This window comes from Schistocerca americana, chromosome 4, assembly GCF_021461395.2.
Source record: "Schistocerca americana isolate TAMUIC-IGC-003095 chromosome 4, iqSchAmer2.1, whole genome shotgun sequence".
NCBI lineage: Eukaryota > Metazoa > Arthropoda > Insecta > Orthoptera > Acrididae > Schistocerca > Schistocerca americana.
The window spans coordinates 349932028-349946315 of NC_060122.1; the positions used below are offsets into that span (position 1 = coordinate 349932028).

A 14288-nucleotide genomic window follows, 5' to 3' on the forward strand; every position below is an offset into this window, starting at 1 on the left:
GTTTTGCCATTCGTGCACCCAGTTTAGTCATTGAGTACACCATCGCAGGCGTGATACGATAAACCGCATTCGCGATAGGCTACAATCCGACCTTTATCAAAGTCAGAAACGTGATGGCACGCATTTCTCCTCCTTACACGAGGCATCACAACAACGTTTTACCAGGCAACGCCGGCAAATGCTGTTTGTGTATGAGAAATCGGTTGGTAGGTGTCGCCACCGGTGCCAACCTTGTGTGAATGCTCTGAAAAGCTAATCATTTGCATATCACAGCATCTTCTTCCTGTCGGTTAAATTTCGCGTGTGTAGCACGTCATCTTCGTGGTGTAGCAATTTTATGGTCAATAGTGCATTTTAATGCCCAGCAGTGTAATAGATCCTCAATTTTCTTGGCCATTCTTCTGTATATTATTCTTGTCAGCAACTTGGATGCATGAGTTGTTAAGATAATTCTTGCACTTGTCGGCTCTTTCTGTCTCTGGGAATGTGTGGATGACGTTTTTCCGAAATTCTGATGGTAAATCGCCAATCTCATACATTCTAGGCACTAACGTGAATAGTTGTTTTGTTGCCACTTCTTCCAATTATTTTAGAAATTCTTATGGAATGTGATCTTTTCCTTCTGCCTTGTTTGATCTTAAGTCGTCCAAAGCTCTTTTAAATACTGATTCTAATATTGGAACCCTCATCTCTTCCCTGCCGATTTCTGTTTGTTCTTCTATCACGCCATCGGACAAGTCCTCCTCCTCACAGAGGACTTCAACGAACTCTTTTCACCTGTCCGTTCTCTCCTCCTAATTTGATAGTGGAATTCCCATTGAACGCTTTAATGCTACACCCTTGCTTTTAATTTCACCAAATGCTATTTGACTTCTCTGTATGCCATGTTAGTCCTTTCAACAACCATTTCTTTTTCGATTTCTTGACATTCTTCACGCAAACATTTCGCTTTAGCTCCCTGAACTTCCTATTTACTTCACTCCTAAGTTACTTGTATTTCTGTATTCCTAAATTTCCCTGTACATTTTTGTACTTGCTTCTTTCTTCGATCAATTGAAGTATTTATTCTTTTAGCCATTGTTTCTTCGCAGTTACCTTCCTTGTACCTAAGGTTTTCTTTCCAACTTCTGTGATTGCCATTTTTAGAGCTGTTCATTCCTCTTTAACTTAACTGCCTACTGACCTATTCATTATCGTAATATTTTCCTCACAAAATTTCAAGCAATTGTCTTCATTCCTTAATACTTCTGTATCCCATTTTTGTGTGCACTGAGTCTCCCTGACCAGTCTTAGACAGAGCAGAACTGTTACTCTGATTCTACACGATTATTTTGGCAGGCCTATGTCTATCGCCCCCCTCCAAATCACCACGATGCACACAGGATTTGGACAAGGACATACTGGGATGGAACCTGAGTCGATTGAGTCATTAGTGCAGGATTTGGCTGCAGGGTTTTGGGTCAGTCATGTTCTGGGTCAGTAACATATACAGATGTTGGAAGCCTCTTATTTGAATGCTTCTTTTATTGAAATGGTGTTGAATGAGTTAGTTATAGGATATGAATACATGATTAGTGAAAATATTAATGAACACTGAATGGAATGCCCTGCAGTACCTGCTAATGTGAACCTAAATGGGCATGCAGTGTATTGTCAGAGGAACCATCCTCACACAATGGATAACTTAGGAGGCCACTGTTGAATGAGGCAGCTCATGAACAGCATGCCAAAATGATCCAAGCATGTTACAGTGCATGGGGTGGAGCAATACAATTTCAAAGAAACTAAACCGGCATTTGTTCCCAGGTGTACAGATAGGGAGAAACATTTTTAAGGCACTTTAGTTAATCCCACAGACATATTGGAAGAAAGCGTACAATGCATCTTGACTGGTGAATCAATTATGAGAAAGTTTTCTGTATAAGTTGAATGCTGGTCAAAAGCAAATTAAAAATAATTTTTCACAGTTTTTGATGTATTTTAAAATAAAAATAATTCTGCTGATTTTATGAGCCCATTTGTTATTAAAAATGTCCCCACTTTACGTTTAACACAAAACAGCAGACACAGTGGAAACTGCAGGCCCTGCATAAAAAAGATGAACAGTCAATTTTATTCTGCTGGAAAGATTACAGCCAACCTTTTCTGAGATATAAAAAGAGATGATTCCTATTAATTACTGTCAAACAGAAAATCAATAACTGGTGAATACTAAGCAAGTATTCTAAAACCACTGCTTGAAAACGTATGTGAAAAGATTCTTGTATTGCAGAAGAAAGGTTACATTTCTTCAAAAGAAGTGAAAACATTGGCAACAGAAAATAGCTTAATGGCATTATTGACTGGGAGATCCCATTGGCTTGTCAGCAGGCTAAGCAGAAAAGTTTTCTTTCACTATGTGCAATTATCTCCTCCTCCCCCCCCCCCCCTCCCCTCCCCCCAAGACTTTGCATGAGAATTCTATCTTACGCATGTCTATTTACCTGTTTAGTGAAGATGATTGTAAGGGGAATACATATAGTGTGGTGTCATGTTGATATTGTTTGATGACAATAGGACGGAGAGGGCAAAACCCAGTGCCAGCTCACAGATTTCACCTCCCAAACAAAGGGACCACCAAGTTTAACACCCCCAATGAACGGGCAGTGTCACATGACCTCACTTCCGGAGATACTGCCGAGAGGTTTGGAATTTAATCCAGGACACTGGCAGTAAGTCTGATGATCAGGAACTTCAAGCTACCACCTCCATCCCCCTCCCCTTTATGGTCAAACACTGGTGGTGAAAATTTTTTTCCACAACCAGGATTCCAACTGGCTACCTCTGAGCTAGGTGCCATCACACAGGCACGAATTAACCACCCTGGCTACAAAAGTGAGTCAGTAACGGGGAAACTGATGGAGGAGTCAGCAAGGAGATTTCATATTACCTAACCTATTCTTAGCAGTACTAGAGGAAGTTTCCAACTGTGGGTGTATGTCTCCTTACAGTGACCATATACCATGGAGGGACCCTCCCATTAAGAACTGTTCTACTAGGTACTTATCTATTCAGTGCTTGGTCAACTGTTTTTCTAAACATAAGCCACTGTTCCTCTAAATGTTCCTGCCCAGAGGTAAATGTTTGAAGTTTTTCTTTTAAATATGACACAAGTGTCTCTTTATCCAGCAACTGAACATGTAAATCTTTCTACTTGTTTTAATTGAACTTCAGTAGTCTCTGTTGCTACAGTGGTTTGATAGTCATTGATACCAGTTTCAATATGGGCATCATCAAAGAGTGAGATTACACATTAACAGGAATAAGTACATTCTACGAGATACTTATTTATTTAAAGTTTACTAACAATGAATTATGACTAATTCTAATCTACTCATATTACTTATTAGGAGACTTTCATCTTAATTACTTGATATAATTATATTTATATATATAAGGAGAAAAACATGAGCTTCCAGAAAAGCCACTACTTCTCCTCTTCTACAAAACATATATTGTTTGTACCTAATACTGAATAATGACTGTAACTTTACGCATACCACTTTCAACTGTCTGTATATTGGCAAAATCAAGATCTGCTTAATACAAATATTACTCGTGTGTCATTTACATCCCTGAGTCCAAAGATTATGATTAGTTGTAGAAGAGAATGGCTAATGAGGCATTCTTTTAGTTGCTTTTGATTATTTAGGGACTTTTAGTTTCCTAGCTGATGACTGCTGGTGAACTATTATAGATTTTTGCACCAAAATATAAACCTCCATTCTGAGCCCTAGAGAATCTATATGAAAATTTCTTTTTCTTCTAGTATTGTGGTTGTGAATCTCACATTCATCCTAAATTCACCCTTGTTATTAATTGAAAATGCTATAATGGAGCATTTATATTGGCATTTAAGTGTAAGAACCCCTTGATACCTGTTGAGGCTTCTGTAAGATATTTGTTATCAACATTACACAACATTCTCATTGCACACTTCTGTATTTCCGTGGAATAGATAGTTTTTTGGCCTTAGCTGCACTCTTCCAGAAGATTATGCCTTTTAGTGAAAGTATGTTTGTAATCTCATCTGCAGTTCAACAAAATGACAGAGATTTGTAAGTGCAAAGGGGACAAAACGGAGCTTTCAGATTAACTTATTCAAGTGCTATTGTCACATCCACCTGGATGCCTGGGAACTTCATGTAAGGTGCCTCATCCACTGAGTGCTCATTTATGTTTATTTCGGCTGCCTATAAGTTATTTCTATTTGCTTGAAATGGCGTATAATGATTACTTTGTAAGATGGGTGGCTATACTGTTTGTAGTGAACCAACTGTAATCCTGGTCCATTTTTCTGCTGGCTGTGTCAGGCATGGATTTGTTTTGGTCTTTTGTTAGTATACTAGTGTAACAGCAAACATGATTGTTTTTTAATAGTTCTACAATGTCCCAGGTGAATCATTTATATGAGCCAAGAGCAAGAGCAGTTCAAGCACCAAAGCTTGCAGACCACCACATTTAATGTGCCCTAATTTAGAACTTATTCTTATTCCTGTCACACTGTTTGTTAATTTGAATCTACATTTTCTATGTCTTTAACGCCATACCATTTTAGTTTTTCTACTGGAATTTTGTGATCTACATAGCCGAAGCCCTTGGCAAGATCACAGTAAATGTTTTCTCAGTGTAGAGGGGGAACTGAAATCTTCTTAGAAAGGTATTCTCAAAGAGATGGTAAGCTATCTTCTCAAAAACTTTTGAGAACACACAAATTATGGAGATGGGTGCACAATTGGAGATCACTTACTTATCTCCACTTTTATAAATGGATGTTACTAATTTAACCTTAAGCCTAAGAAACACACCTTTGAGTCAATGAGTGTTTACAAAAGGAACTGAAGTTGGACGTACCAAGTCAGCACAAGATGTAGTACTTGATTTAAATGTCATTATAGCCAGAAGAGCTTCTGCTTTTCAGTGACATAATGTTTTTTGTGACCTCTCTAACAGATGATATGGTAAAACTGATGTCTGCTAGTGGACCCTGCAAAGCCAGTGTAAGTGCATGTCGTAACACTTTCTTGGTTGAACAACATTTCAGTGCTGTGAGAGAGTATCTAGAACAGTGAAATTATTCCAAGATTTGGTGTCCTATTCATAAAAATGCTCTCAGTAATACTGTGTTATGCATTATTATTTCTTGTTGATGAAATTGTGCTTAATGTAAGACTAGTAATTCATAGTAATTCATAGTAATTATGAATGATGCTAGATATATTTACACAGTACAATACTTCATTTACAAAACTATTAAATTTAAAAAATAAACTTAATCTGTAGTAAAATTGAAGGTATTCACGGAAGTGTACTTCAAAATTGTTTGCAGAGTTGTTCTTGTTGCGGTCTTCAGTCCAGAGACTGGTTTGGTGCAGCTCTCCATGCTACTCTATCCTGTGCAAGCTTCTTCATCTCCCAGTACCTACTGCAATCTACATCCTTCTGAATCTGTTTGGTGTATTCATCTCTTGGTCTCCCTCTATGATTTTTACCCTCCACACTGCCCTCCAATACTAAATTAGTGATCCCTTGATGCCTCAGAATATGTCCTACCAACCAATCCCTTCTTCTAGTCAAGTTGTGCCACAAATTTCTCTTCTCCCTAATTCTGTTCAATACCTCGTCATTAGTTATGTGATCTACCCATCTAATCTTCAGCATTCTTCTGTAGCACCACATTTCGAAATCTTCTATTCTCTTCTTGTCTAAACCATTTATCATCCATGTTTCACTTCCATACATGGCTACACTCCATACAAATACTTTCAGAAACGACTTCCTTACACTTAAATGTATACTCAATGTTAACAAATTTCTCTTCTTCAGAAATGCTTTCCATGCCATTGCCAGTCTACACTTTATATCCTCTCTACTTCAATCATTATCAGTTATTTTGCTCCCCAAATAGCAAAACTGATTTACTACTTTAAGCATCTCATTTCCTAATCCAATTCCCTCAGCATCACCCGATTTAGTGTTCATCTTATATCCTCCTTTCAAGACACTGTCCATTCGGTTCAGCTGCTCTTCCAGGTCCTTTGCTGTCTCTGGCAGAATTACAATGCCATCAGTGGACCTCAAAGTTTTTTTTTCTTCTCCATGGATTTTAATTCCTACTCCGAATTTTTCTTTTGTTTCCTTTACTGCTTGCTCAATATACAGAATGAATAACATCGGGGATAGGCTACATCCCTGTCTCACTCCTTCCCAACCACTGCTTCCCTTTCATGCCCCTCGACTCTTACAATGGCCATCTGGTTTCTGTACAAATTGTAAATAGCCTTTCGCTCCCTGTATTTTACCCCTGCCACCTTCAGACTTTGAAAGAGAGTATTCCAGTCAACATTGTAAAAAGCTTTCCCTAAGTCTACAAACGCTAGAAATGTAAGTTTGCCTTTCCTTAATCTTCTTTCTAAGATAAGTCGTAGGGTCAGTATTGCCTCATGTGTACCAACATTTCTATGGAATCCAAACTGATCTCCCCCAAGGTTGGCTTCTACCAGTTTTTCTATTCGTCTGTAAAGAATTCACGTTAGTATTTTGCAGCCGTGACTTATTAAACTGATATTTCGGTAATTTTCACATCAGTCAACACCTGATTTCTTTGGGATTGGAATTATTATATTCTTCTTGAAGTCTGAGTGTATTTCAGCTGTCTCATACATCTTGCTCACCAGATGGTAGAGTTTTCCCAGGGCTGGCTCTCCCAAGGCTATCAGTAGTTCTAATGGAATGTTGTGTACTCCCAGGGCCTTGTTTCAACTTAGGTCTTTCAGTGCTCTGTCAAACTCTTCTTGCAGCATTATACCTCCCATTTCATCTTCATCTATGTCATCTTCCATTTCCATCATATTGTCCTCAAGAACATCGCCCTTGTATAGGCCCTCAATGTACTCCTTCCACCTTTCTGCTTTCCCTTTGTTGCTCTCGATATTCATGCAAGTGGTTCTCTTTTCTCCAAAGGTCTGTTTAATTTTCCTGTAGGCATTATCTATCTTACCTCTAGTGATATACGCCTCTACATCCTTACATTTGTCTTCCAGCCATCCCTGCTTAGCCATTTTGCGCTTCCTGTTGCTCTAATTTTTTGAGATGTTTTTATTCCTTTTTGCCTGCTTCATTTATTGCATTTTTATATTTTCTCCTTTTATCAATTAAATTCAATATTTCTTCTGTTACCCAAGGATTTCTATTAGTCCTCGTCTTTTTACTTACTTGATCCTCTGCTGTCTTCACTATTTCATCTCTCAAAGCTACCCATTCTTCTTCTACTGTATTTCTTTCACCCATTCTTGCCAATCGTTTCCTAATGCCCTCCCTGAAACTCTCTACAACCTCCGGTTCTGTCAGTTTGTCTAGGTCCCGTCTCCTCAAATTCCCACCTTTTTGCAGTTTCTTTAGCTTTAATCTACAGTTCATAACCAATAGACTGTGGTCAGAGTCCACATCTGCCCCTGGAAATGTCTTACAGTTAATACCTGGTTCCTAAATCTCTGTCTTACAATATATAATCTTTCTAAAATCTTCCACTATTTCCAGGCTTCTTCCATGTATACAACCTTCTTTCATGATTCTTGAACCAAATGTTAGCTATGATTAAGCTATGCTCTGTGCAAAATTCTACCAGGTGGCTTCCTCTTTCATTCCTTACCCCCATTCCATATTCACCTACTATGTTTCCTTCTCTTCCTTTTCCTACTGTCGAATTCCAGTCACCCATGACTATTAAATTTTCGTCTCCCTTCACTACTTGAGTAATTTCTTTTATCTCATTATACAATTTCTTCATCATCTGCAGAGCTAGTTGGCATATAAACTTGTACTACTGTAGTAGGTGTGGGTTTCGTATCCATCTTGGCCACAATAACGCATTCACTATGCTGTTTGTAGTAACTTACCCACACTCCTATTTTTTTATTCATTATTAAACCTACTCCTGCATTACCCCTATTTGATTTTGTATTTATAACCCTGTATTCACCTGACCAAAAGTATTGTTCCACCTGCCACTGAACTTCACTAATTCCCACTATATCAAACTTCAACCTATCCATTTCCCTTTTTAAATTTTCTAACCTACTTGCCCGATTAAGGGATCTGACATTCCATGCTCTGACCCGTAGAATGCCAGTTTTCTTTTTCCTTATAATGGAGTATAAATGTAGATTTGCATATTTTTGCAGATTTGTGCATTTAACATAAACACCCAAGATTTGTTTTCTTTTGTTTTTGTGTTTGTTAAAGACACTGAAAATAAAGTTTGATGAAGCAAGTTCAACTGTGAAAAGCAGAAATATTTTATGGAACACTATCTCAAATTCATTGTTCATAATTGTGTCATCTTTTAAAATACGGGCGTAAACTATTAAATAGTTATTAATTGTCCACTAATGGCATGTTCCAGGAAAATTCCTTAGAGACTTCTTGGGCAAAAAGCAGAGAAGAATCTTGGTTTTATAATTCATCTGGCTGGGACAGAAAATGAGATTTGTTGTTCACAGTTAGTCTAGTTCCAAGATGACCTCAGTATACACAAAACCAAGGTGAGTAAAATGGTCAAATGTTTTGATAATTCCTGCAGCAGGTAGAGTGTCTTTAGGAATTCTGAGGGTATTCTCTAAAATAAATTCCCTAATTATTATCACACGAAGTTATTGATTACATAGCAAACATGTAACATTCTATGAAGTAGAATTTTTGATTTGGAAGAGTACGTTTTAACACTTTGAAGATACACATCTTATGGTGACTATATATCAGCTCTTGGCACTGCAAGCATTATAGTGTCCACATGACATGAGCAACAAACACAAAAATGATGTCAGTTACTAAAACAATGTTTGAAAATGACAAAAATTGTTCCTCTGAAACTTCCTACAGGGTTCCAAGAGCAAGATTGTGTGAGTTCCATTTTTACATTAGAAAAATAGCACTGCAAATGCAAATAACATCCACAATTCATAACTTAACCTTACCCTTATGCGTATGTAGCAAATTATGCTGTCATGAAGCTATTTTACCACATTTGCAGCGAATTAGAAGTTCTGATACATAATGGAAACAATTTTAAAAAGGAATCAAAACCATTATTACTTGATAACCCATTCTTCTTGGAGAAATTTTCTGTATTTTACCGAGAAAAAATGTCATTTTTGTAGAGCAGTATGATGATGACATTCTATGGAACTATTGGACATCTAATTAGCACACAGTATTGTGACTGTAAATGTTTCTCTCACTGTCATCATTTTGTGAGTCGTACAGGAGTGGCAGTAATATGTTAGCTGACTATCTGAATTTCGACAGTAAATTCATAATGCATGATGTCTCTCTTCTAGCAACTGCCAGTGAAATTTGTTGAGCATCTCTGTAACACACACACACACTTACTAAATGATCCCATGACTTAATAATGCAGCATTCTTCATTGGGCCATCACTATCTCTTCTGTTAATCCAGTGGGGTGAGGATCCCACATTGATGAAAAGTACTTGAGAATTAGCCAAAAAATGTTTAGTAACACATGTCTTTCATGGATGAATTGCATTTCCTTAAGATTCTTTCAGTGAATCTCAGCCTGGCATCTACACATCTTACAACCTGTTTTATACTATCATTCTATTTTAGATTGCTTCAGATTTTTACTTCTAGGTATTTTACCACAGTTACTGTTTCCTAATATGCGTCACCAACAGTGTAATCAAAAAGTACTGAATTTCTCTGCCTATTTGTGTGCAGTATATTATATTTATTTATGTTCAGTATCAACAGCGAGTCCTTACATCAAACATCAATCCTCTGCAGTCTTCTGCTATACCTGCTTTCTTGTAGTCATATGTTTTGTCTGCAAACAGCCTCATGTAGCTTCTGACACTATCTACTAAGCCATTCATTATTGTAAGCATTTCTTTGTGGCACTTCTGAAATTACCTTCACCTTTGTCAGTTATTTCTCACTTAGGCTGATATGTTGAATTTTATGTCCAATAAAATTTTCCAGTAAAACTTATCAACACAAATACATGCTACAAGGTGAAAAAAGCCAAGGATTGCATATTGTACAGAAATTTAGGGTAAACAGAAGCTTTTGAGAATTGACAGCATATGGAAATTCAAATACAAGACTAAGGAAGATGATAGGAGGGGCTAATCAGCACATATAAATAAACAATAGCTGTCTGACTCAGTACATCAGAGAGCATCTGATGCTTGCAGAAGTGGGAAACATTCCAAAAACACTGTGATATGAAGGCAGAAGGAATTGACAGAGTACAGAAGAAGACATCGTGCAGCATCACTATCAGAAACCATGAGCTCCTACATAATTATATGTAGTTATGAACTTCTCACAGCAATGAAGGGTGGAACATCTGATGTTCCTGGCAAAGCTAAAACATTAGGTTAGCCTTCATTTCTTGATACATTTTGGATGCTTGCCTTTATAGTATTTGTAAAATAAAACAAAACAAATCTTACTGTGTTCAAGTAGTAGTCAATGTAGCTTACTAAATGTAGGATTACATTTCTTCTTAGATAGATACCAGACATCTTAGGGTACATATCACATGAGCATAGTTAGTGGGAAAATAATAATTTGTTGTACATCTACACATCTATGTGTTAGCCAATACTTTTTGTTGTTGCCTTTCGCACCATTACGTAAAAATTTAAAGTGGTTCATGTATTTGATTACAACTTGCGAATGAAAATAGCAATTGATGTATTAAATATTCTATGAAAATAATAGCCTTCTACAGTTTTTTCGAGAGACGACATAGCTCACAAAACCTCACCACTATTTCATTTGATAAAAATAACAGTCTTATTGATTGTAATACCATTATCTTGACTGATCACCTTTATTTCATGTAATAACAATAACAGGCTTACTGATAATAAAAACAACATTTTATAAAGAGAGTAATCTCTATTTGTTACTGGAACGTAACTAAATTATTGACTACCAGTATGCAAATTATGTTGCAGGTGACCTCTTCCACACCTGGCAGCATGGAAATGACCTGTAGGCATTGCCAGGAATCATCATAGGATTCAGAGACAATACAGTCCATTGTGGCCAGTTTTTGGGGCAAATAGTTCATAATTATGAAGTTGGCAAAAGTGATTTGAAATTAAAAAGAATTGGAGGTATTTAAACATCTTTGTCAATAACTTGTACAGGTTGCCTCACACAGAAAATTGTTTTTTCTTGTTTTTTAAAACATGTATCACAACACTGTCACTGTAAAGTTATTTTTACATAAGCTCAAAAATAAATGTAATGAGTCTACTATCACTGGAAACACAGTGATATGTCAAAGGCATGCCACTTTTTCCTCTAAGCAAGGTAATAAATGAAGAAATGTCATTTACTTTGACCTAAATGTCAGGATGAACAATTTGAAAATTATTTCCCTAACTGTTTCAGTGTCTTAAATGATGTAATTTTACTATCAATTTTCAAATAGCTTATCTTATTACCTTAGCTTTTTTCATTTGATGCTGATTTGTGTCCACTTAATTTCAAGGTGCATATTTACATTTACATACATATCATTCTTACAGTATTCTTCCAAGCCTTTTTATGGAAAAAGTACAAAATATTTTCTTGTATATAACAGAAGTGCTGCCCCCCCCCGCACACACACACACACACACACACACACACACACACACACACACACACACACACACACAAACTATTAAACTGTTGGGTGGGGAGTGACAGTGAGTACCTTAGGTTTAGGCCAGGGAGGTTACGGGAGCAAAGTACATGTTGTAAGAATAGCTCCCATCTGTTCAGCTCAGGAAAGCTGATGATGGTGGGGAGGATTCAGATGGCACAGGTTGTGAAGCAGCCACTGACATCTTGCATGTTGTGCTCTGCTGCATGTTGTGTCACTGGGTGTTCTACTTTGTTTTTTGCAGCAGTTTGGTGTTGGCCATTCATTCTAGTTGACAGCTGGTTGATTGTAATACCAACATAAAATGCTGTGCAGTGGTTGCAGCAGAGCTGGTACACGACATGGCTGCTTTCACAGGTGGTCCAGCCTCTGATGGGGTAGAATAAGTCTGTGATGGGACTGGAGTAAGAGCTGCTTCACAAACCATGCCATCTGTATCCTCCACACCACCACCAGCTTTTCTGAGCTGCATGGGTGGGAGCTATCCTTACAGCCCATCCTCCGCCTCTGTAACCTCACTGGCCTAAACCTAAGGTAACTCACTGTCCTTCCACTGCCCACCCAATATTGTGTGTGTGTGTGTGTGTGTGTGTGTGTGTGTGTGTGTGTGTGTGTGTGTGTGTGTGTGTACATACACCATTCCCTGTCCCAGTACACCCATCCAATACATATCAGCTAGTTGTGTGCTGCAGTTCGCCATCTCTCACCCTAGTCTGTGAAACTGTGTTCCCTGCCATCTGCCCCCTCTACCTACAACTCTAGCTAGCCTACAGATGGCTCCTCACTTTCCCACAAGCTGCTAGACACTTACCCCCAATCACCTCCCTGCCTCCTGCCTCTCTCCATCCCTCACCCCACTCCAACTTGTACTCCCCAACCCCCACCTCACCCTAGTACACATCATGGGCCAAGAAAGAGCTGGCAGTCGACTGAGACAGGCATGTGCAAATGAGTACTGGTGATCTTCACCAAGAATAAAGAGCAGCTAGAAGAATGGGCATGCCATTCTCTCCCTCCAAGTACTGCGACAAAGAAAGGTCACACTATACTTACAGTGAGGCCAATAGCCCAATCACAGGCTGCGCACCATAGACTTTACTGTTTCTTTTTCCTTCTGTGCAGTTGTGATACAAACACGCAAGTTTTCAGGTTGCACTGTGATTACTTCTGGTTTCTGCATTTCAACACATATGTGCATAATACAATATAACTAAGGTGAAAGTGCAAAACTTACATAATTAAGTTTGAGAAGAAGGAGGTATGTACTGGCAGAACTGAAGCTTTGAGGTCAGGTCATGAGTTGTAGAGGGATAGCTCAATTGGATTTGAGTCCCAGTCCAGTGTACAATTTTCATTTGCCAGCAAGGTTCTAAACAAAACTTACTTGTTTGCAACTACTCTGGATGTTTTTAATAAATGTAGTGTAATGAGTGTATTTTCACAGCAAAATATAACATCATTCGCATAGATTTCAAGCGTGGAGTATTTGCAGTTGTGAATGTACTGCTGAAGTATATCTACAAAATGATGAATGTGTGAAGACTTATGTAGTCTCTCACAAACAGCTACACTGGCTGTTTTTAACATGCTAATGTAAATTATCATATTCAAGAGGAAAAAAAAACAATTTTTCTCAGATCAATGTTGACTTAATTTATAATTATGAATATATTGCAACTATTTAAAAGCGAATGGCAGTAACTGAAATATTTTACCTCACACTTCTTTTTTATCTTTGCCTGTACCAGGATTCACTGACAATATGTCTCAAAGAAATAACCTTGGGTGACAAATGTTAATGTGTCCTGAAAGGTTTTCCACAGTTTAAATATAGGGGCATATTACCAGCTGTCCTCCATTTCTTCTAGTCATAGATTGTAAGGAAATTATTCTGTTTGAGGCAACCTGTGTTATAATAATGTAAGTGACTTCCTTCATGAAATACAGTAAAAATTCTGATGTTTACTGATAATAAACTGTGTATTGTATCCTACATTATAATTATTGACAATTTAAGACATTATTAACAATTTTTATTATATATATTTTTAAAAATGTTGCTATTGTTGAGTACTAAATCTTTTTTCTGTGGCTTAGATACTGGACTATGTGCATTCAGTGGAGATTAATGAATACTAGCCACATACATGCAGCCCTCAGAGCAGGCAAGGGTTTCATGTTTCCATTTAACTCTGTTGTGTACATTATGAAAGTTGGAAATGTTTTTCCAGAATTTTATATGTCTCTCAAACTGCTTTCAAAATACAATTATATTAATTTACTTAAAGGGAAGAGTGCAATATGTGAACATGGCAGAGTATAAAGAAACAAAGGTGGCACAGATGCAGTTTATTTTATACAGAAATTAATTTGGCAAGCTGCAGTAAATTTGTTCCTTTGTTCAGCACAATAAGGTAAAAACTACACACTGGATCTGAACTGACTGCTTCAATGACGTTTTTAAACTTGAAAATAGAAGTAAATGCATTTCTAAGCTGGGTGAGTTTCTTCGAATAATAAAAATAACAACAACAATGATGACTAACGCAGATGTTTTTTCTCTAAA

At 37.5% G+C, this 14288-nt stretch overlaps 1 protein-coding gene across 1 annotated transcript in view; it reads left to right on the plus strand.

Moving 5' to 3' along the window:
* Window positions 1-11694, plus strand: part of LOC124613476 (homeobox protein OTX2-B-like) — a 325801-nt gene extending 314107 nt beyond the window's left edge. The window contains exons 6-7 of the mRNA XM_047142182.1: window positions 8444-8582; window positions 11025-11694. Of these exons, the coding sequence (XP_046998138.1) occupies window positions 8444-8524 (81 nt within the window). The 3' untranslated portion in view covers window positions 8525-8582; window positions 11025-11694. The remainder of the gene's footprint in view (window positions 1-8443; window positions 8583-11024) is intronic.
* Window positions 11695-14288: the final 2594 nt, after the last annotated feature.